Below are 24,069 nucleotides of genomic sequence, written 5' to 3'. Positions count from 1 at the left end.
CAGGAAATGAAGTGTAATGATTTGATTGGTGGCACACGTTTAAAACAATACCGTGTGTTTTTAATCTTTGGGATTGGGGTGAAGGGAAGTCACGAGTCATTGGTGCACGTCTTTTTCAATCTTGTGCAGATTAAAGTCATCAAATTTCAAGTACTCGAGTCCACACCTCCAAATGTTGTGCATAGTGAATATGATTGAGGAATAGCAGGGAATGACCAGCATTGTATGAGACAAGGGGATTAGTATGCACTGACCTGCTTTGCAGCACAAACAATAGCGTCTGCTTTGTTTTTCATTCGTCATCTCAAAGTTTCACGCATCCTGACTTTGTCTGTGTGGTTTCTTTTTAGACGTGACCAAGTAATTCACCAAGTCTCACCATCACTGTTATCTTTCATGTAACCTACTTTTATTTTTTTTTATCATTCTGGTCCAAAACAAAAATCAATCAATCTACAGCTGAATTCCAGGATTAGCCCCTGTGTCACATTAATTCAGTTTTACCGGGCCGAGGAACAGATGGCTGTTTCATTCAGGACTCAGGGTAGTTTTGTTGCCTGGCAATCTCCAGCCAAACCCAATCAAGGACCATAAACTGTCACTTAGGGGCACTGGAATCTGGTTTTGCACGCAATCTGACTGCGAGAGCATCGGTCATCATCGTACAACCACATCACACCGCTCACAACCTGGTCAGAAATTAATTGATGGTTAAGATGCAAAGCCGATAAGGAGATGCTTTCAAGAAGAAGAAGAAGAAGAAAAAACTTATATTACGGGAATATTTTAGTGGTAAAATATAAGACACAGTGGCACAGATGTACTTTAAAGGCCCTACAGGAATATGAAAGGAATATTATGGAGTGTCTTTTTATCTGAGAGGCTTATTTTAGATCGCCTATCTGCTATATTCATGGTTTAGTCGCCCAAATTGATTAGAAATAAGATGATTTAAACACCAATCATCTAAAAGTCAGTTGAAGGGCGTGTTGACTTTGTAAAAATGGGTATAAAATATATTCTATTCAATTTCCACTATATTACATTATATGTTATACCTTATACAATGTAAGGATTGTACTATATCCTGCACTGCTCCCTGTCAGACTATATCAACATCAATATCCTGTGCAATATCATATGTGCAGTAATTTGGTTAACTTTATTATTATACTTTTGTACTTCCTCTTGTTGTTGCACTGTAATGCTGCAAATGTCCCCATTGTGGGCCTAATACAGAATGATCTTATCTTATACAGCCATGGAAAGTTACATATCCTTGTTAATAAAGGGGCATTTTGTTTGTACATGCTTCAATATGTTTATTGTGTAAATGCAGTAGACAATGAGCACTGAATAATGGGATGTTTGCCATTTTGTTGAGTAAATTGATATGTATCCACTCTGATATGAGTGAGTCGTTATTGTATTATGTGATGATTGTATTTGTTTTGCCCAGCAAACTTGATGCGTGTTTTAAAATGCAATGTGAACTCCTGTGTGGGTGCTGAGGGCCTGCTTGTTTTATAGGGCTTTTCCACTCTCTCTCTCTCACGAGCTGCCTCTGTGTCTCTCTACCTCTCTCTCTCATCGAGTCAAGGCGGGAGTTTACAGGAACAGCAGGCAGGCAGGGCCTTGTCACACCGCGGAGCAACACAGGAATGTATTGTATGCGTTAGAAAGACAGGACAGCTGGGCCAAAATAGTGCGCCAAGTTCCCTAAATTATCCCTGCGGGTGTTGAAACGCGTTATAATAACTAACCAGCGAAAATACAATCAAAATGACCTATTACAGTTCGTTTTACGGAACGTTACGTGTCGCGTTACGTGTCGTTTTGTTCTGTAAAACAAGATCACATACACGCACACACGCAAGTGAGCCGCGGAGGAATCCTTAAGGTTGCCAGTGAGTGCTGCGGCGCTGAAAGCACACACAGTAAATTGAGGCTCCGGCTTTGTGGAAAACCCGGACTGGACTTCGATGTTAATCTCAGGCAAAAACACGTTTTAAAAGTGGAAAAATACAAGAGGAAAGTATAATAATGTGTTACTCTGCCTAATGAATATGTTACACCAAATTGTGACGGTAAAACTATTAATATTTTAATACATTTTGACAGTTTTCAAGCCTCTGTGTGCTAATGAGCTGGCTGTGTATTGGAGGGAGCAGTTGCTGTACTATGACCTCTATCTACAGACTCAACTGTGAGAGCCCTGACACCAGCTACACAGATAGTAACTGGTTGTACTGGTAGTCAGTATACTGGGACATCCCTGTGTGGAGAACAGCCCCCAAGCTCAGTCCACAAAATGTCTCACACAAATGAAAATCTGGAGGTTCAGCTGTGAATTGCCCATACATCTCTGAAGCCTCTGCAGCAGGGCAGACATGTTGTGGGAAAGTTAGCATGAGGTTAGCCTCCTTGCAGCCTATTCATTTTAAGGCTAGATTCTTATCAAAGTGAATAATGCAAACACCAGATATACTTGTAAACTAATCTTAAATATAGCCTGGATAATGCAGTGCTTTCTTCACATTTCCGAACCAAACTGCTTTGAAAAAAGCTAGAATTTATAATTGTCTTTATACTAAATAGGTGACTGCTTGCAAACACATTGGTATGGTCTTTAAAATATATGTAGTTATTCAACTTGTAATGTTATGTTAAATGTATGCTTCTTGTCTTGAAAATGTGTATTTGTTGATGTTGCAAATTGATTTAATGGAAGACACATTTAAGACTTGATCTGACATTAAAGTATTATTGTATCGCATTCCTAATGATAAAATACTAGGCCTGTCCTTGACTAAAGAAATTATTAATCTACTATCGCTCGATTAGTTGATATAATCAACAGATCTGTAAAACTCCACAAGGAATGATACCGCTTTTAATATTACATTACAGTTCATTTAGCTGACACTTTTGTCCAAAGCAACTTACAAAGTACAAACAACCATAAGGATACAAAGACAGAACAGCAAGAATATTGCAAGTAACTTAGCCTTAAATATGCCAAATGTCTGTGCTACATACAGAAATGAGAAAATATAAAACTTATTTTTATTATTGGCCAAAGTGCAGTTGAACCAGTTGGGTTTTCAGTCTGCGATGGAAGGTGTGAAGACTGTCTGCTGACCTGATATCAATGGGGAGCTCTTTCCACCATTTTGGATCCAGGACAGCAAACAGGCGGGTTTTATTTGAGGGGTATCTGGGTCTCACTCGCAGTGATGGATCAGTTGAGTGTCATCTGCGTAGCTATGATAGGAGAAGCCATGAGCGTGAATGACAGAGCCAAGTGAATTGGTGTATAGAAAAAACAAGGAGGGGACCCAGGACGGAGCCCTGAGGAACCCCAGTGGTGAGCTGACAGGGTTCTGACATAGATCCTCTCCAAGTTACCCTGTAGGTCCTTTAGGTAGGATTTGAGCAGGGAGAGAGCAGAGCCTGAGACTCCCGGTTCTTGGAGGCTGTAAAGGAGGATCTGGTGGTTCACTGTGTCGAACGCAACAGATAGGTCCAGAAGGATGACAACAGAGGAGAGGGAGGCTGTTCTAGCAGTGTGAAGTTCCTCAGTGATCGCGAGGAGGGCAGTCTCAGTTGAGTATAAATTAAATCTTGTGTTTACCAGAGATGTGCTCTTGGAAATAAGTCATTCAGTATGAAAAAAGCATTAAAAAATGACTAATCGACTAAATAAATCTTAGTTGGCTAAGACCAAAACAACCAATTAGTCGACTAAGAGGGGGCAGCCCTATAAAATACTTTATATTATATCTTTTAAATAACTTTAAAATAACTTTGAATGCTGTTTTAATGGTCACACACATGTCCACAGCACATACAGTGACATTGCATTTAACCCATCCTTGTATTAGGAGCAGTTAACACTTCACACTCGTGTGTGTTTCAATATTAATGGTGCTGCTGCAGAAATCTACTTTCATATCAAGGATTTTAAGGACAAACTTTTGCTTGGTCTAAACAAGTTTATGCATGTAAGCTAGCTGCTCAGGCAGGTGTATATACAAAACTACAGCCAGTTTGTGTAAAGAGCATGTTGAAGGCCAGATCTGTGTGACGACAGACATGTTTAGATCTACCGTATCTAGACGGCGGCCCTCATCCTGAACAATCTCTCTAGCCCTCCTGCCCTGGAATGCCGCCACCGACAGCGATTCTTCTCTGGAACAACAGGGAATTATTTGGAAAGGGTGGTAAAATCAACACACCGTCTGTCGATTATCCCCCTGCTATTCTGGGTCCTTTGGCTCCACTGTGTGTTGTCGAAGGATCAAAGGCCCGTCGGAGATGTCGGCCTGAAGGGAGGCGATGCACAGTTTAATCAAACATTCGGGTGCCTCTGTGTTCAGTGTCATGTGCCACCGTTTCAAAGACATGACACATTAAGAAAAACCATGGGGAGAAATCACCCCCTTTGGAGCGAAGAGACTTCAAACCCATGCACATGTGCCCGTTTCTTTTTTTTTTAAGACACAGAATTCTGCATTGAGGTTCAATTGAAATGTAACCAAGAACATTTTTGGGTGCATCTAAAAGAGATAAAATCATCTCATCCACTTCTGCGTCGGAGAGAGAAATAATTTCTGTTCGTTCTGAATGTGATGCCAAGAGAGTCGGTGTTTTTGTACAATAATATTATGCAACCCTGTCTCATACAAAAGGATGTTCCTTTACTAGAATACTTCCCTAATTAAGAGGGAAAACGTATATTGTCCCGGATTTACGCAACAAAACGACTTATTTAGTAAAACATCGTGTTTTGACTTAAAATAAGTACGTTTGTTACAGTATTGAAGTTTTGGGCGAAACTTTTAATAAGTGAATTTTGATTCTTTTTTTGACATTCAGCATCAAACAATTCCGAGAGATGAGTTTAAATTATTGCAAACATACATCGTCCTTTCATGTTCGTCTGAAATGTCCCATTTCAAAATGTTCTAAAGTTTGAACAGTGATCTTTATCATATAATCATAGATTTGTAAATATATAATCTGGCCTGTGGGGCGTTACATAGTCAACCCCAGCAAATACTTACAATTTATGATGAACACGTGCTGGTATCTTCTCCATTTTGTAAACGTCCATTGTAACGTCCATGCATCTAAAGTTGGGGTTTTTGGTTTCATACGGTCTCCTGGGTTTTACTTGACCTATCCATCCACCCCGGCATCCTGCCTACACGGACTTCCACCAACTTTGATTAGAAACATATTTGTGAAACGTCAAAAACAAACGTAATCCTGAATACAATAAAGTCCCCTTGAAACAGAATTGACAATGCAGTTAAGTTGTATGCAGTCCTTTTTAGGAGAGCAGTCTGTACTACAGTCTACTGATAGCACTTTTTATTGAGTGTCACACAGTTACAGCATGTTACGTGACATTTGATAAAGGATCTGGAGGAAATGTCGCTGCTGTTTTGATTTGGACTCCATCACTGACAGTGTGTTTGTTATTGGGGGCTGCCTGGCCTGATAATATCCTTTCTCCACCCGGGCCCTTCTCTTGACTGTCACGTCTGCTTGACACAAAGTGGTGCCACACGGATGGGGGTTCACCCATCCCTTGAAAGCCCAGCTGTCAATGGTTACATAATAGCAGAGCCTTGTTGGGCTCGCCAGACGGCTTTGTGAGCCTGTCACTGAATGTGATTGTGGGTAAGATTAAGCGGCGGGTGAGAAGCCGCAGTTAAGGGGTTCCTACCTGCTCTCCAGCAGAGACGGCAGAACAAACAGAATCAGAGGTTCTTCAGAGCGATTTATGTGGCGCGGCGAGAATCATATCCCATTTTCACCTTGTGCAATGTTTTGATGAACAGCTTCTTGCTTACACGCTCGATGCTTTACGTATTGCCTAAGAAGTAAAGACCTCCAGCTGAGGATTCCAGAAGTGACATATCTGACCAAATATTATATCTGAACACAGATTTGAAGGTATTCCTCTGCACGGATTTAAAATTCAAAGGCTGTGCTAAATCTTTGTAGCCCAAAGCTACAATCAATGAGTCCTTTGAAACATCATGTAATGTTATGAATTCAAACGGGGAAGAGAAGGCACATTTGGACATGCATGTGATTCCAGTAAACATGATTTAATAATAAACGTGTTATTGAGCTTCAAAGCATAAGAATCATGGATAGTGGGTGGTGGGTGGTGGTGGGTGAGGTTATAAGGGGGGCGGGGGTGCCAATTTATTGTAGAGAGACCTGATTTCCCCAGGGCTCTTGTTGTTAATTCAGCGTATTATAACACTGTTTATCCAAAGAGGGGGCAGGAGCCGCTTTAAAACGGGGTACGCTGTCTCTGAGCAGAGGCTCCCAGAGAGAGGGTCCGGTGATTTCTCCTGGACTCAATCCCTTCAAAGTGCTCCATCTGCGGGCTGACGTGCAGGCGTGCCTGAGGCCGCTTCCTCTGCTTCCTCCTCCTCTCCCTCTCCCTCTTCCTGCTGGTCCACACCAGCTTTTTCCTCTCTCCGCTGCTTATAACAGAGAGCCAAGCCTTACATTAAATCTGTGTTTCTGCATAACCGGCCTTGTATGTGTTTTCTCTCTCTCAGTCTGCTGGGCCCTCTCTCTCGTCTCTCTCCTCTTCCTCTTGCAGAAACAACGCAAGCCTCACTATCAGCGCTTTCTGCACAACCTGAATTCTTCCAACACAGGAGCAAATAAGCAGTGTTGCAAAGAAAGAAGGGGGGGGGGGGGGTGTACTGTGTATAGCACGACAATGCCATTTAAAACTGTGGCTATGGAAACCCCTCTGTCTTCCCCCTTAAGATGTGTTTACGTTGCTGGGCTTGACTGACAGATAAAGGCACACTAGGGGAAGAGCCTCTTTTAAAATGCATTGTTTTCAGCACCTCCTCCCGCCTTTTTCTTTATTTCCTCTTAAAATAGGCCTCTCTGGCAGGTTCAAATGAGGCAGAATAAATTACTTTAGCTATGTTTTGCCCATCTCCCCCCCCCCCCCCCCACACACACACACACTGTCTTGATTTGTACAGTTGCAGGACAGAGATTTCTCTCCTCCGTGCCTAAAATGTACACATTGCTGTCCCTGACTATGTTCCTCGAGCCCTTTTTATTGTAACACTCAGTGAGGATTGCATATGTGGCACCTGCTGCTATCAAACGAAGGATATCAAAATCTCTTGGAGAGGCATTCAGCCAGATCTTACAGTAAGAAGGCTCATGGTAAAGACGCTGTCACACTGGGTTCATAATTGAGCATAAAGGTAAATATTATTTTTGGGTGAATCCATATGATAAAAGCTGTTTTTCCTTATTGATTTCTCTCATTCAGTCCAAACAGACAGCTGAGGATTAACACGGCGACAGCACGTATGGAATACATCCACAACATTTGTTGCACCTTTTCAGGATGTTTTTTTTTAATTGATTCTCATTCTTGCGCCTCTCATCTCACGTAGAGAGCTTTTTAATGAATCACTTTCAGTTTGTAATGCTTCTGTAACCTAATGCTAAGTTGTGTTTGGGCCAGTTGTCTGGAGGAGACAAGCCATACTACAGAGACACATGCCAAACAAAACCCTTGGTTGGCACTATGATGTGGGCATCATGCCTTTGCCAGCCTTCACTCTGTAGGGCTCGTGCCAACCTTTTATAAATGCCCTATTTGGCAAGAGCAGTGCCCAGCAGTGTCTCTTAAGGTTCTGGTTCAAATACCCTCTTCAAATGTGAACCTGATCCAAATCCTAAATGATCCAAATGATGCGTTCCAAATTGTAAGCTCTCATATCGTATTCAGAGGAAACCGTGGATTATGTTTTATCAACTCGACTGGCAACAGATGGAGAAAAACTGGAAAGTCATATGCACAGCCTCGTTTTACTTTATTGTCACACATTCTAGTAGATTTTGTTCGTTAATCTCAGCATCCTCCTGCCTCTCCGTTCGTGGAGGGGGGGGGGGGGGGGGAAAGGTAGCAGCTGCTGCGGCGCAACAGCGTTCATGGTTTGTTTTCTTGGTATTCAGCGTCGGAGGTGTGTCACCAAAGGAGCAATTACAGCTGAATGTCCCCGCTCTTTCATCAGCATTTCAATGCAGAGATGTGAGATCCGACCCCGAGCCAGCACCACCCCTATCTTCACCCCCTCAGGCCGATAATCAGCCCCAAAGAATAGTTTCTGCCCTCAAAAGCCCTGCAGTCCCCTATCTCGCTGCCTCCCCGCAGAGTCAAGATAAACTTTTGTTTTCACAGTTGACTGGTGGGTGGTGCTGGACCCCCGTCACCCTGCCACCTGCACAGATTCAAAAGGTCATTCCTGAAGTGTGCCGCCCCACACGGGGACAAAAGGGTCCTTTACATGACATATAGGAGCCTTCACTTGTCTGCCCATCAAACTGGAGCTGCAGGATATTGGAAAAACTTATTTGACATTTTCACCAGATGAGGACAAAGTTTCTGTTTTTGTTTTAGCAGCTCTCTGATTGGCCAGTTTATCAGTGTTTTATTTAATCCTTATAGTTTTATTCTTATTGTCCTGATATGGTGTGAACTCTTACCTGTCCTGTCCTGCTTCCCTCTCATGTTCCTGCTTTGACACCTGAAGGTTTATCTTATCTCATCTTATTTCCATTCAACTGATGTTGCGTTTCTTTTTGCAACCCAAATTTCCGTGTTTTTCTCCTGTTGCTGTCTTGTGGTCGACGCCTAGCGGGGCCTGCTTCGGTTGTTTGATGATTTGATCAGGAATTAAGTGATTGGTGTTTTGCTGTGCTTGCAGAGCCTCCTCTAGCAACGCACTCTGTGTATCCAAGAAGCCTTAAATCAGAGTAAATGATGTTCTATCAGACAAACTTCTCTTGTAGATTCGTCATGAACAATGTTTTCCTTTTGTATTAAGCAGCAAAAAAGTTGCAGCGTGATGTGTTTGAGTTAAGTTGCATTTGTTGACATCGCAATAGAGTGCTGCAGGAATGAATCCTAAACCCTGGAATGAGTCAGCGTTTTAGCACTTCTGGTTCCCTCGTCTCGTTTTAAAAACGGGACTAAGAAGTTACTAAATGAGACTCCTAAACGTCACGCCGAAGTCGAGTCCGGCTTTATCTTAGTGGAGGTGGCGTGAGATAGGGGGCTGTGGTGTAGTTTGTTTATAGCGTAACGTTAGCTTTTTACTTCTGCCGATTTAAATTGAAGTGGCGTTAATTTGTCAAGATTATCTTTCTGAACAAAATGTGGAAGTAGCTTATTTTCTATTATAATCCAATGGAAAATCCCATTAGCTTTTTAGCGATGGAGCTAGCGCGATGCTAACTTCCGTCATCCCTGCAGCCCGACATCAAACCCAAACCTGGCAAAGTTTCTGTTATTTTACCCCAAAGTTTATCCTCCTCCAAACAGAACTCTCTTTCTGTTTCAACATCGACTCCACCGCAGTTTATCATATGAAACTGTCATACTAATGTATTCCAATTTCTCTTCATCGTTGCCCTTTGTAAGTCAAGGCACTCATGCTTGAAACAGCACCAACATCAGCTTCCATAAGAGGGAAGAGTTCAGGCTCAACAAAAGGCGCATCTGTAAACAATAGGCTAAAAGAGTGGGACACGAGAATGATTCAGCTGGTAACAACTGAAATACATTCAATTTCAATATATGAGAAGATTGGTCTCTTGAGCATCTCAGGAGCCCAGGGAGTGAATAACATCAGCTGTTTCTCAATATAATGCCTTGTATCAACATACTGATATTACACACGAAAATTGTTTTCTCCATAAAATGCTGCTTCGCTTTCTGCATGGACTCTATTTTCCTTGCAGGATAAGTATAGCTGCTTGCTATTCTTTTTTTTCCACATCCATTCATTCGAGTCCAATTCATCTTCTCAGGCTGCTACAGTTCATATTGATATATGCTCTGGGGCTGCTCTGTAACAGGTAACTTAATCACTCCGTCTTCAGCATGTCAATTCCGTCCATCTCTCTGCGAGCACACTCCGCTGTTCATCATGTCGGCATTACAGTTTCACCCCACAACAAACGCAGGTCCCCCAACTGTCACCATTGATTGCAAACCTATGGCTTCTGAATCACTAATTCAAACACGCATATTTGGTTCAATTATAGTTTTAAATATTCATCTTTCTCTCTTGACATACTGCATGAGCAGAATCTTAAGGCCCAGTGTATCATGCACACATGCAGCACTATAAAGTCTTTTAGTTCCACCTTATTATTTTTATGTATTCTCTAATGAGTCGTGATGAGCAGCCACAAAAGTTTTATTTTTAAAGCATTTTGAAGCTTCTCGTTTGTCTCAATTTTAAGTAGTGTCCAAAATTAAATAAATAGACAAGACATGACAACTTTTAATTCAGATATTCTGTACATATTTGTTTTTAGATTAATTTGTCGTATTTTATTGCATTTCTTCTTTCTTCTTTTTTTTTTTTAAATGATATTTTTTATGTTTATTTTTTTCAATATTTACTGTTATTTTTACATTTTAATTTCTCTAACACTAATACATCAACGCAAATTCCTTGTAAATTAAATCTTGGCAATAAACTGAATTCTGATTCTAATACAGGCAAAATATAATATAACCAAAATTTTAAATAATCCAAAAGGCCTCCATATAAAAAAACTCACTTCAATTAAATATTGCTTTTATTTCACAATGCTAATTTTCCTAATGCTAAATTGTGTTTTATTATCTACAGAAACAGGGCCGGGTGTTATGTGATAATTGATTAATTATTTATTTAATTTTAAATCAATAAAAGTAGCCTTATATCTTTGGAAAGCTCCGAGTAAAAGCTTGGTAGCAGCAACATTTAAAACTGCAAAGTTTTGCAGTAAATCAAAACAATTATGACAATTGCCGCGACTGGCTACCAAACTAGCTAGCTGACAGTTAGCAAGCTAGCTAGCTCAAAGATCCCCATCCTCAATATCACTGACTAGCGTTAGCATGTCCGCAGCTTGCTACTGTGTTAGCCTTTAGCTTGCAAGCTAGCACCGCCTCTTTTGCAAAGATGTACTGAAGACTTTCTCTCTTTCTCTGGTGTGACTGAATATCCAGACAGAATATATTTAAAGATTTATAGCAGTAAAATCTAAGATTTCTGGAGCTAAACATTCTTTCTCTCCTCTTTATTTTGGCCCTACCTCGCAGCTGAAATGCTGACAAGATGCTCTGTGTGGTTTGCAGGGATGGGACTGTTTGTGAGTCGAGGAGGAGCTCACATACTGGGCTCTGTGACCCACAATGGAGCAGTTCCCAGTATGCTCGCAGTGATGAGCTTCCTCACTACAGAAATGATTCGCCACACGGTTCCTTTTCATCTCCGCTGAAAAGCGAGCGAGCACTTCTCTGTCCTTACAGGGTGGACACCATATTTCTGATAGTTCTTAACCTTGCCTTGCTTTGTTTCATTCAGGGGGTCTTTCCCTGCACTTCACTTGAACACACTGCGAGAAAATAGTGTTTAGAATTCAGCACCGGTGCCCGTGTGACTTCAAGAATTCAGAGATTTTAACACACAAAAGAAGAAGCCCCCTAGCAAATTATCACCTCGCACACTAAAAAAAAAGGTAGATAAAAGTGCTCCAGTGTAACATGAATGCTATCGGCTTTGATTTGAAAGCTTGTTGTTGGGGCATTGAGGAAGAGAGAATAACACAAGGAGAGAGGAGCAACTGATTGAATGTCTGCTTAGCAGTTCATGGTGAGCTCTTGAAAAAAAAAAGTTTGATTCCATTTGATCAAATCAGGTAAGAACAATGGCTGAAAGATTAATCTGAAATATGACCTTATACGGCAGCGGAATAATTCCACAAGTGCTTTTTAATATCCTTTCATCTACCCAAGCTGTATGTTTGGATTAAACGTACAGGCGGCCCTGACTGTGACGAGAGTCTGTGGTTTTATTTTTAAAGCCAATATAAAACTGATTGTCCACATTTATTAAGGAACCCCGGAGGAAACCATGTGGGGCTTTTTTTTATTGCACATTCCTTCTCCCTGCTCTGTTTACAAAGTGGTGGGTGTGTGTTTGTCAGGTGTAAGTTTAAGCGTCAGGTTCCACACACACAGCGTCTGGGAACGAGCCGGATGCCCATTGCACTTCGCAAAGTGGCACTTCCTTCCTCTACACACTCCAGACTATGCGTTGAACTGCTGCCTGGCAACCATCTGGACAGGACCCAATTGTTGAGTGTGTGTGTGTGTGTGTGTGTGTCAGGACAACGTCACTGTGGGATTGCCACTGATGTTCGGTGCAAGTATGCGTTAATGACGGACTCTTGACGGCCATAAATTCTCCGTGTGTGCATTATTGTCAGGTATGAGCCGTGTTTGGCTGTTGCACACGTGGGTGTGTGTATACCGTGCAACGGCGCGCGTGTGTGTGTGTGTGTTTGAATTCAACTCCACTCTTGTTAGGAAATTCCACGCCACATTATTGGGTTGTCTTGGTGATTGTATGGCTCCATTCCCAGACTGGATCCCAAGGGATTAAAAGACAAGAAAGAACTCCTGAATGATCAGTCATCAGTTAACTCGCTCACCAAGAGTGACACTCTTACTGTTCAAAGCTCAGATTAATTGAAGAAAGTTGCTACATTAAAAATGCATATTTAGGAATATCAAAGGCTTACATAAATTAACAGAAAATAGAATATTTTGGGTTCGTTAACAAAGTAAAATATTTATGGCCCTGTAGCCTGTCCACTCATAACTACATTTGATCGCATGAATAATAAACTCAAATGCCGTTTTTCACCACAACTTTCATTGTTCTTCCTCTAATCAACATTTAAAATCTATTTATTAACGACTACAAGAGAAAAGGTCTACTGGATGAAGTCCAAGCCGCTGCCTTGGTGACGACCGGGGGAAGCCGGCATCGGCCCGAAGGTGATGCATCATGGTTGTCCTTGCAGGGAGGGGCACAAGTAAACACTCTTAAATCATCATCCTGGGACAGATGGGGGGGGGGGGTGTCACATGATCCCCCTCCCTCTCTCTCGCTGCCTCTCCCTCAACACACACGATCAACTGTCACAGCGAAGAGACAAATGTGACAGCATTTTGTGCAACAATCTGAAAGAATAAACTCAGAGTTTCTTCTGAATGATTCTCAATTAGACAAAAGACATGAGGCCCAAAACTACGAGGCCATGTGGGACGTGAGGATCTGGTGCTACGAGCCAGACGGGATTATGACAGAGAATTACAGTGAGAGGTTTTCACTCTTCTTCATCAAGTCATCGGGGAACAACGTATGAGCAACAATTGTAATATCCGATATATATAATACTGTAGGTGCGACGTGATGCCGTTTAAACACTTTCAAGGATATTTCGTGGGTCACGTCGAAGCATTTCAAGCTTTTCACGTGTTTAGGAAAAGATCATGGTTTGGGTTAAAATATCGTACACTTGTTACGTAAATTAAATTACGCACGTTAGTTAAGCATTTTTTTAACACGTGGTTAACATTAAGAATTCCAATTAAATACTTTTAGGTTTAGAAAAAGATCATGATTCGGTGTTAAAATAACGTACGTTTTTTTTACGGAAATTAAATTACGTACGAAAAATTTAGTAGTCGACGTAAACCGAGATATAAGGACGCACGATCGCAAGTTTTAAACTTGTGGTTAACGTTGTGAATATAAACTAAACTACTTTGTTATGTTTGGAAACGATCATGGTTTGGGTTTTTTTTTTAAACGTACGTTTGTTACGTATGTCAGTTGTCAACATAAACCATCACATACGGACGCAGTTTTAAACACGTTAATAATGTTGCTAATTCAAATTAAAATACTACAGATCGTGGTTTGAGTTAAAATAAGTTTGTTACGTAAACAAAACGACATGATAAGTTATGAATTCAACGTAAATAAGTAAACGGTTGACCATGTTTTGGTTTTACACGGGACACGAACAGCGGCCTCTTGGGTGAAACTAATATTGCACTAAAGAAACTGTCGTGTTATTCCGACACCGTTTGGTGATACCAGGCCAGTAGGTGCACTTTGTCTGATTCAGCTTCCTTATTTCAAAGTAAAAGTCTCTGCTTTCCAAGGCATATCAATTAAAACAATCATAGTGTCCCCATTAATTCTGTGGAAAGGAGAGCCTCATGCTTGCTGTTGAGCTTGTCCGGACATGCAGGAACACCATATCCTTGTAAAACAAGAATCACATAAATAAATTCATGACACCCTTAGCTGCACAGGAGGTCCTTAGCATCATGTTGTTGCTCTCCCTCAGAGATTTAACATACCAAATGATCTTGGTGCTTTAAAGTCACTTTGCAGCTGCACAGACGGCTGAACAACAGATAAATATTTTTCAAGGTGAGCGCTGAAAATACAGCACATTTTGAAGCTGTGTCTAAAATAAGACGAAGAAAAACAAGAGCATAGAAAGCAGATTGTGGTGCTCTTTTAAAAAAACAAAACATATATGAAAGAGGGAAGAAGAAAGACTGCACCCCTTGATAATAAACAGCAAGTTTATGCTAAAAAGAAAAAGAAGCTCCCTACCCCCTCCTCCCTTACAGCCTAGTCTCTGCGCTTTCTGCTAACACACACACACACACACACGCGCGCGCACACGCACACACACATCTCCCTTAGCCTATATAAGCAGACAGCAGCTGAGCTGACCCCCTCCGCCCTGCATACCCTCCTTTATTAAACATACAAAAGCTGTCTTTGCAGCTTTAAAATACATGTGGATATTTGTGTTGCTTTCTAAGTTAAACTTAAAGTAAGAGAAGGATCTCTTTTTCCTACGGACAGAGTGAGCAATGTGTGTAGAAAGCCCCGCATTGTGGAGAGAAAGGGCTGAGCAGAGCAGAGAGCTGCAGCTTCCCATCCCCCACACTCACATAGCAAAGTTCTGCTGCTTTTGCAAGCGGCGATGCTGCGTTCAAGTGCTCCACCCGAGGCTCGTGAACGCACAGTGTCGCAGCATTCTCGTGCTTTCTTGTTGGAAATGCACTTTTATACTAATACACAAGTGGGGATTTGTTTAATGCTTGTTTCCTGTGTGTATCTCAGGGCTTCTTTAGGTAATTAAAAGCAGAAACTATGTTTTCCTGCAAAATAAAGAAATAGAAAAGCTGATACATGATTGTTTTTCCATGTCATGCAGCTAAATAGCAAGCCATATTTCCATATGAATAAGTATAAACAATATATATACACATCCTCTTATATACTGTTGATGTAGCCTATTAACTCAAGATCCTTAATACTTTTGTATATCTTCTTTATTCTATATGTTCACATGATCTTGTTGTTGAGCATAATAATAATAGTTGTGGCCATTGCACTGTTTTACTAAATTCCATGATGATCCATATGTTTGTAATCTACATTCTTTATAATCTTAATTATCCCATTGCTGTTTACTGTTGAAGTACAACATGTCCCTACATCACTATGTCTGATGTCTTTTATATTTATATATTACAGAGCTTTCACAAACTGCAACAACTCTAAATTATCACACAGGCAACCAATGCATGCTTGTTGTATGACATTTTAGACTTTCCTTCCACATTTAGTCTTTATTTTTTATATTGTATGAGTCATTCGTGTCTGACTCAGGGCGTGATGGCAAAAAATCCCACAGCACATGAAGGCAGCATAAAGGCTGCTGCTGCCGCTGCTAGGAGAGCGCGAGGCAGAGGCAGAGAGCACGAAGAAAGGGGGTGGGGAGGGAGAGAGTGGTGGAGAGACATAGGGTGTCTTCTCCTATTAATTGTATAGGGAGACTTTTTTCTCCAAATCTCGTGTGTTGGCGTGAGATTTGACTTTTTTGGTACAGAAAACAGTTTGATGTGTTGCATATCTGTGGCCTTTACACTGTCACTTTCCCACCACTGTTTCTCTTTTTGTATCTTCACTTCCTGCTCTGTGACTGGCTCAGTCCATCCCCCATCCTTCTTCTTTTTCTACCCTCTCTCTCTCTCTCTCTCTCTCTCTCTCTCTCTCTCTCTCTCTCTCTCTCTCTCTCTGCACAGACATGCACAGGTTATGCTTTCCTCCTCTTCCTCCTGCTCTACTCGCTCCTCTCATTCGCTGTTGTGGACACATGGAAGCAGTCACTTCCACCCATCAGCCCCACTCCAACACAAGATGACATTGTAGCCTATTTTGTTCCACTCCTTTAACGAGCTAATAAGATAAAAGTGCACAAATGAAATGTAACATGGGGGGTGGGGGGGACACAGCTCATGCATGAAGCAATTGTTGTAATCAGAAATGGTTGAATAGTTATGGCCGACTTCAGGCAGAGTGGTATGGTAAAGGAAGGGACATTTTTTAATGGTTTAATGCCATAAAACTGTAGACACGAAGTCTGTGGCAGTAAGCAGTTTAGCATGCATGTGGTTATTTAAAACATATTTGAACTGAAGTTGAATATGACCCAAAAATGATGTTTACTATGTAACACAATGAGTTTATACCATAGCAAATAGCATCAATAAATCAGAATTGAAGCATAAATTATACACTAGTCATGTATAACAATGTCCTACAAATTACATTTCGTAAAATATTAGATTGATAGATATATAGATGAACTTTATTGATCCAACATTGGGAAATGATTGTGTTATAGCAGCAGCAGGTTATCAGGCATGGCACAGGATTTAAAAAACATACACAGTAAATATATAAATATCCACATTAACGACACCATTGCTGTGTATCTTTATTAGCATTTATGTAGTCTTTTCACCTATATACAACACTTAATTAGCCTCAAAATAGCCAGTACTTAATGTTAACAAACAGGGCTTTTCGAGTACGTCGACATTTATATGCACGAGCTCAGTTTAAAGCGCATTAGACCTACAATAATGGATCTTCTTGGGTATAAACAATGTTGTTATTAGATAGGGCAGTCCGGGTCCAGTTTTCAGTGAGAACTCCACTCCGGGTTTTTGTTTTCTCGCGGCTGGTCGGTAAGATGGCTGTGTCTCGCGGAGCCTCGTGCTGGTTTGGTTGATTTCTAGCTCGCGCTCTCGTTCTGTAACAGAAGCCCCCCCCCCTCCAACAGACACACACTCACTTGTGTCGGTGAAATTCATTTCCCTGGCTCTGTATTTATATATTTTTTCTTTCTCAAACTTTCCCCTCTCCGTTTTAACTTTAAACGGAGTCGCGGTGGATTACCGGATACCAGTCCGGGCGGAGGGCAAAGGGGGGAATGAACCGGGAGAACGGGTACGTTGGTATAAATATAATTGTATTTATATTCAATGGTTATTCGGAGTTTGATTGTGAGTGAGTCGCCGTGCTGAGAGAGAGGCAGAGAAAGAGTGGGGGAGAGAGAGAGAGGGATATCATGGCCGCTCAGGTTGCCAGCGTCGCCACTCTCAACACTAGCCCGCCATCCGAACTCAAAAAGCCGGATCGGGACCCACAGGAGGAGTCGGTACCGGGAGAGAAACAGCATGAAAATAAGGAACCGGGAACTGACGGCGGATCTCCTGGCCAGAAGGAGCTGCAGGACGGGACCGATGCTGGAAATGCTGGGGGAGGAGGGGATCCTGATATGAAGAACGGCAACGGGAATTTGCCCAGGGTAAATAATAATAATAATAATAGCAGTAATCAGAATGATTCAGGCGGGCCCGAGGGGAATAACCATCCCGGAATGGGACACCACCACCCGGGCCCCTTTCCTCCACCTCCTTACGGTTACAACCAGCACTACAGCCGGGCCCCTTTTCATCAACATGGCGGACAACAAAGCCCTGGCATGGCAGCTGCATCGGGGCCGGGCATGATGGACCCTTACCCCCCTAATTCACACGAACACGGCTACCCCAACCATTATAACAACTACAGCCCTTTCCAGAACAGGACTTCTTATCAGGGCCAGGGATACGGGGCCATGAATTCCCCGCGTAACAACCAGCCTCCGGCGGCTGGGGGGCAGCCAGGCAAGCAACAGCCAGCAGGAGGAACCACAGCTATGGCTGCCTCTTACAATAATCAGAGGTATAACATGGGAAACCAACAACCTACGTCTACGCCAACTTTAAATCAGCTTTTGACATCCCCCAGCTCTGCCAGGAGCTACCCGAATTACCCCCAAGGAGACTATAACAATCAGGAAGGGGCCAGCAAGGGGCCAGGAGATATGGGCAGCAGTCAGTATGGTGGGGTCCATCCGGGTTGGCAACAAAGGACCCACCATCCGCCTCCCATGAGCCCGGGAAACACTGGACAGCCTCCAAACAGAAACCAGGTAAACTTTACTTACTGCACGGGCACACTTTGAGGGAGTTAAAGTCTCGCAGCTGCTCACAAACAGCTCTGTAGAGTTGCATATTGCATTGGACTCAGCCATTGTCTATGTAGCAAGAGCTCTAAAATGGCTGCCTCTCTCTTTCTCCCAACACCACCCCCTGCAATAGTGTTTTACACCGAGGAAGAAGCCACATATTGTGTTGGAAACAACTTCCTGAGTTGTGGGTATTAGCGTGTGTCCCTGCTGGGTACAGGGCAAAGAGTTTGACTAAGTAGAGCAAGAGTTTGTGAGGAGAAAGTGTGTGTGCATGTGTGTGTGTGTGTGTGTGTGCAGATAAGGCAGATATTTTCTTCGCAGTGCTTCTCCTCGCCTCGTTGTAGATGTAAGAGCTGTTGTTTCTGTGAGAATCTGCAGCCAAATAGCTTCTTTTTCGGTTGTTGTGCTCCCCACCGGTGCTATCAAAGTTGTGTCAATGGCTGTCATGGGCAATAAACAAGATGCAAATGACAGACGATAGCCGTTAAATAACATTTGCATAATCATTAAGAAAAAAAAAAGACCCGCTGTCGGTTTAAAAAGCGGCTGCACGGCGAGGAGGAGATGTGTCTCAGTCCAGTGCATGGCAACACTTGCATGCTGCTAAGTGTTTACTCGGATCAAAGTGTGATTGTGGCCGCGATTGATTCATCTCGACGGAGGGTTTTCATTCATTGTGGCTCAGTTCGCTGTCCCCCCCCCTCCTCCTCGCGCCTGTGCTCCATGTGCCGCCTTGTAAACACGGCCCCGCTGGTTTAGAGTTGGCAAAGTGCAGATTGCCTTTGCTTTGGGATTTGAATTATGGAGGTAAAATCCTGCTGTCAGAGCCAGGAGACAGTTGGTCTTAGGTTGACATGCGAGCCGAGATCTGATTGGCTCCCCCATCCCTCTGCTCTCGGCCATTTATAATTGCGTCTAATGGAAAGGCTGCAGAAAAACAGCCCCCTCTGCACAGTTATGTGTCCCTCCACCGTGTCAAGACAGCATAGTCCCCGTGTCTTTTCTGTCTTTTTATTCATTTTGAACACTATTGCATGCATTTGATTCCCCGAAAATCTCCTTTAAAAAAATGTTGTGTATATAAATGCATGTGAATGTTCTGCAATATGAACAGAAACGTTATTAATGTCACAATATTAACTTAGTCCTTGGTTGCATCTATTTGAGATTACAGTCTTGCTCAGTTCCTCCCACTGCAGTAATTTGCATGATGACTGTACTCATGTAGATCCTCCACCGTTTTTTATTTTGTTAGAGTAAACGTTGGGCTCACTGGTGCTGGGTCACATCTCTACTGTCATCTTTAGCTGCTGACCTCAGACGTGCTCCTGAAGTTTTTGTTTGTGTTTTTTGCTGTTGGGTACACTGTGTGCACAGCTCGTTCAAGTTGGCCGACTCTGGTACAGCTCATAGAGTAGGTGTGGCCACATATCCCCGTTGTACAACTGTGTGTTCCACTGTTTCCAGATCAGGAGTGACTTATCTTGTGGGCCACGTGAGAGGGTTGGACTGGCTGCAGTTTTGTTTACAAGCAGCCAAGGTGTCAGCAGAGTGTCACAGCTTTTTTTTTTTGCCCAGCAGGTTACAATAGCTTAATTTGCTTCCACATGCCGAAAGAGTCACCGTGTCAACACTTGCTCTCTCTCCAGTGATAACAGCCACACGTGCAGTGTTTTCACTCTCCAATTATGTGTCATAGGAAACATAAGTGGAGTGTGTTGCATTGCTTTTACAGTAACAGACTATTTTTGTCATCTAGATGCATATGTGGAGGATGACGCCGCTGTGCAGCATTGTCACAAATACCGCATGCCATTATTTTTAGGAAATAAATGTGCTTTTTATTTGAGTTTGGCACAAAGAGAAGATGTTGTTTACTTCTCTTAATGACAATATTTTGTATGCATTCAGTCTAAATATTCAAGTAAGTTTGCCATTGCACCTTCCCGCATTTTTTAGTTTTGTTCAACTTTGCTTGAGGCAACTACTACTACTAAGGTAATGCTGTGTGTGTTGCTTCATTCCTGCAGGAATGTAGACGTACTGTGTTTTTATTTGCTGCTTTATTTCCGTCAAGGACACGTCGAGAGAAGTGATGCCACCACATGTTGCTTTTAAACTTTTAAGGTGCACTCTATTCACACATGTTGATTGCCACTTTGTGACTCTTTCTAAATGTCAGTCAAAGGGTTTTGTTCAACATGTTTTAATCCAAATATCCAGACAGCATGGCGATATTCCCCGACCTGCATGATCTGTGATTCTACATAAAAATGTAGCAACAGGGGATAAGAAATGTCACGCCGATGATTCTTGTCTTTTTCTGTCGTGCTGTGTGCAGAGAAGTGTCGATACCAGGGCTGCACGATTTGTAAAAATGTATTTTGCGATATGAAGAAATACAGGAATTTTCACCAGATGTCAACAAAGTATCTGGTTTTGGTCAAAGTATCGACTATATTAATGTTTCTTTGTGCAACGTATCTTCCTTTTCAGGGTTTTTCTCTTGTCCTTCAGTCATTTTCAGGTTGTGGTCGACGACTAGCAGGGCCTGCTCTGGTTGTTTAAATGGATCAGGAATAAATCCAAACTCTGTATACACCTTAAATCTGAGTAAATGATGCTCCATCAGATATATTGCTCTCGTAGATAAATGTTTTCTTTTGTATCAAACAGAAGAAGTTGTAGCATGACCCGTTTGAGTTCATTTCTTGACATTGCACGTCCTGTAATGTGACCATTGCGCATGCACACATCGCAATGTTGATGCTGATGCATCACGCAGCCCCCCCGTCCATACCCAGCTTTAATCTAGGTGAACCGGTGAATTGACAGCATTTTAGTTTATCCTTTTTGGCATATTCTTCATGTAGTTTCATGTCGTTGAGTTCACTTTTTCAGTCAATATTAACCATCATGCACTTCTTTCAGCCATGTTTTTCAGAGATGACCACACGAGTCTTATTTAATTACATTGCATGTTTAGTGATTAGCTTATTCTAGAGTTACTTATTTTGATCACATTTAATTTCAATAATTGTTATTAGAAAATGAAAGTCATTTTGCACGCTCATAAGAATCCGTGTTTCTAAGTTGCACATATAATCTTTAGTTAGGTCATTTCTTAATTGTTAGTTCTGGACGTGGACGAGCATCATTTTACCGAATAAGTAGTTTTATCTTTTTTTCTAATTGTGCTTTGGACAAAACAACATTTACTTTGTATTTCAGTTGTCAAATTGGAGTTCTGACATTTTTCTGGAGTTGATGGACGTGATGCTCGCTGTAGGTGACGTCATGTCAGCGTCAGCTCTGTATATTAGCATTAAATCGCACATGCATACGTTAAAGTAAAAGCAGTGTTGTTGGAGGAGTTTCTTCCTGCTGGTGTGCGTTCAGAGTTTTCTGAAGAAGCCCAGGCTCTTATTGTGAAAGTGTCTGGGAACGTAATTGAACATTTTGGTTGTTGAGCACACTCAAAAATAGCAGCACTGTATTTTTGCAATGGGCAAAAGCGGCGGTGTCAAAATCTCATTAGTGTTACTGAATTGGGAAGAATTGGAATCGCCTAAAACTGGAGGTTTTGCAGGATGTATTTTCTGTATTGGTGTCTGTGGTGCAGGTCCAGAGAACACATCACTATAATGGATATAATCCCAGACAGTGCACCTGGAGAACAGCACCTCTCACTCACTAATGGACATAAAGATGAATAGTTTCCAAACTTGTCAAATCATGGCACATGAGGTGTTTTTCACAGACTATCCTCTGCTGAAGAGCTTTCCATGATGAGGGCTGTCTGCTGTACTTTAGCAGATTTTCTTAAATGCTTCAACTCTCCATTCATTTAATTATCGGCGCCACGATTGACCTTTTTAATTGGCGGATACATCGGCAGTAATGATTCGATGGGTGATTTTTATGGACCGTTCACCACCGCCTTGGGCCACCTGCTAAAGATGAGTTAATGTGGTAATTGAGTGGTGGGTGAGGGCTAATATTATGGGTTTTCATTACACACAACTAAATACTCCGGCGATAGTTGTTGTGCACGGTTTAACGCCAGGTGTTTCCCTCCGCCTCACACACGGGAGTGAGCAATCGGGGATGCCCCCCCCCTCAGCTCGGCAAGGCTCACTTCCCAAATTGAGTTTGAATGAAATCACAATCGAAGACACTTTGGAAATCTTTCTTTGAGAAATTTGAAAACATAATGAAAAACACCAAACCAAGGGTGTTAAATTGACAGCTGCTAATAGCTCTCCGCTGCTGAAGTACAAGGGAAGCCCCGCTGCAAATTGGAAAGCAGCGAACAAATAAACAGTTTCATGACAGCTTTGCGGTGTCATGACGGTGGAATATATTTAACGGCTCAAAACATCTTGCCTGTCTCTGCTATATTGTTATTGAAAAGTGAAGCTAATTAAAGCATTAAACAGACCAGTGCTTAGAGTGTTTGAGGCTGTACTGGACATCTTATTCCACATCATACTGGACGTTGTGAAAGTATCCTGGAAGCCAAACAACGTGTCTTCAGCCAGAAGAAAACAGAAAATTAATCGCCAACTAAATCTGCAACCGATGATTCTTTTAATTATCGAATCATCTGCGGAGTATTTTCAGTTAGTTGGGAAACAAATACAACAATCACAGCGTGACGTCTTCAAATGTCTCGTTTTGTCCGAACAGTCCAAAGATGTTTAGTTAATAATTACGCAAGTTAAAGTTAAAGAAGTGATCATTATTGAGAAGCTGGAACTACAGATGCTTTTGTGTTTCTTGTGACTTAAAATGATGGATTAATGTAAAATAAAATGCACATCTGCTGGTTTTACGGCAGATTTGACGCTTTTCTCGTCGTATATGATGATGAAAGCAGATTGTCCTCTTGTAATGTGGGAACATGGAGTCAGACCTACGAGAAGTTGATTAGTGGATCTGCAGAAAACTAACCAACTTGTGACAATAGTCTAATTGTTTAATTAATTGAGTCATTGTTAAAGCAAAAATGCCAAATATGTTGTTGATCCAATGTGAGGATCTGCTGCTCTTCTCTTTTATATTAAACTGAACATGTTTGGGGTTTGCTCTGCGTGTCAGACGTAAGGAGACATTACAAGAAGTCACATTATTGTTTCACAGATCAGACGGTTAATCAGAAGATGCATCTGCACGCTGATGGATGATTGTAGTCGCATCCTTGTTTGCACGTTTTTGCTATTTGCTGACATTATATGGACCACCTTAACTTTTAGTTAAGTTAGAAAAGAAAGCTGAACATTTGCTTCCTCGAGCCCCCCAGATGTTCGGCTGATAAAGTTGTAAAATGTTTAGATGAAGAAGTCGTCGCACCTTTTCATTCATCTGAGAGACTAAAAGATTAATTGAATCATGAATAGAAACGCCGGCCACTGGGATGTTATAGTATTTGAAATGTTTGTGAAATAATGATTTAAGATGTTTAAGGGGGGGGTGCGTCTACACTTAAGTATCAACCTGTACACAAACAAAGTTCTTTGACAGCTGGCGCGACACTTTTCTGAATTGCCCCGTTCAGGAAACACAACGCACGCTTCCAAGGAAAAGAAAAAAAAACCGATTCTGAACAACCTCCACACACTGAGTGGGGGTTGGGGGGTTAGTGGTGTGGAGAAGAGGAAGCCCGAGCATTCAAAAAGGAAGTTCACTCTCGGCTCTTTTAGTCTGCACTGCTGAGTAATGATTCTCCACAGGCCACATGGACAGCATGCTGCC

General features: G+C 41.9%; 1 protein-coding gene across 1 annotated transcript in view; it reads left to right on the top strand.

Moving 5' to 3' along the window:
• The first annotated feature begins 17,036 nt into the window (after positions 1-17,036).
• The window catches only part of arid1ab (AT-rich interactive domain 1Ab), a 51,739-nt gene continuing 44,706 nt past the window's right edge, over positions 17,037-24,069 (top strand). Inside the window, exon 1 of the mRNA XM_029442673.1 lies at positions 17,037-18,276. Coding sequence (XP_029298533.1) covers positions 17,368-18,276 — 909 coding nt within the window. The 5' untranslated portion in view covers positions 17,037-17,367. The remainder of the gene's footprint in view (positions 18,277-24,069) is intronic.

The sequence above is a fragment of the Cottoperca gobio genome, chromosome 11 (assembly GCF_900634415.1).
Source record: "Cottoperca gobio chromosome 11, fCotGob3.1, whole genome shotgun sequence".
In the NCBI taxonomy this organism is placed as follows: domain Eukaryota; kingdom Metazoa; phylum Chordata; class Actinopteri; order Perciformes; family Bovichtidae; genus Cottoperca; species Cottoperca gobio.
The sequence above is the reverse complement of the archived record's forward strand: the minus strand, read 5'-3'. Positions and strand labels throughout refer to the sequence as shown.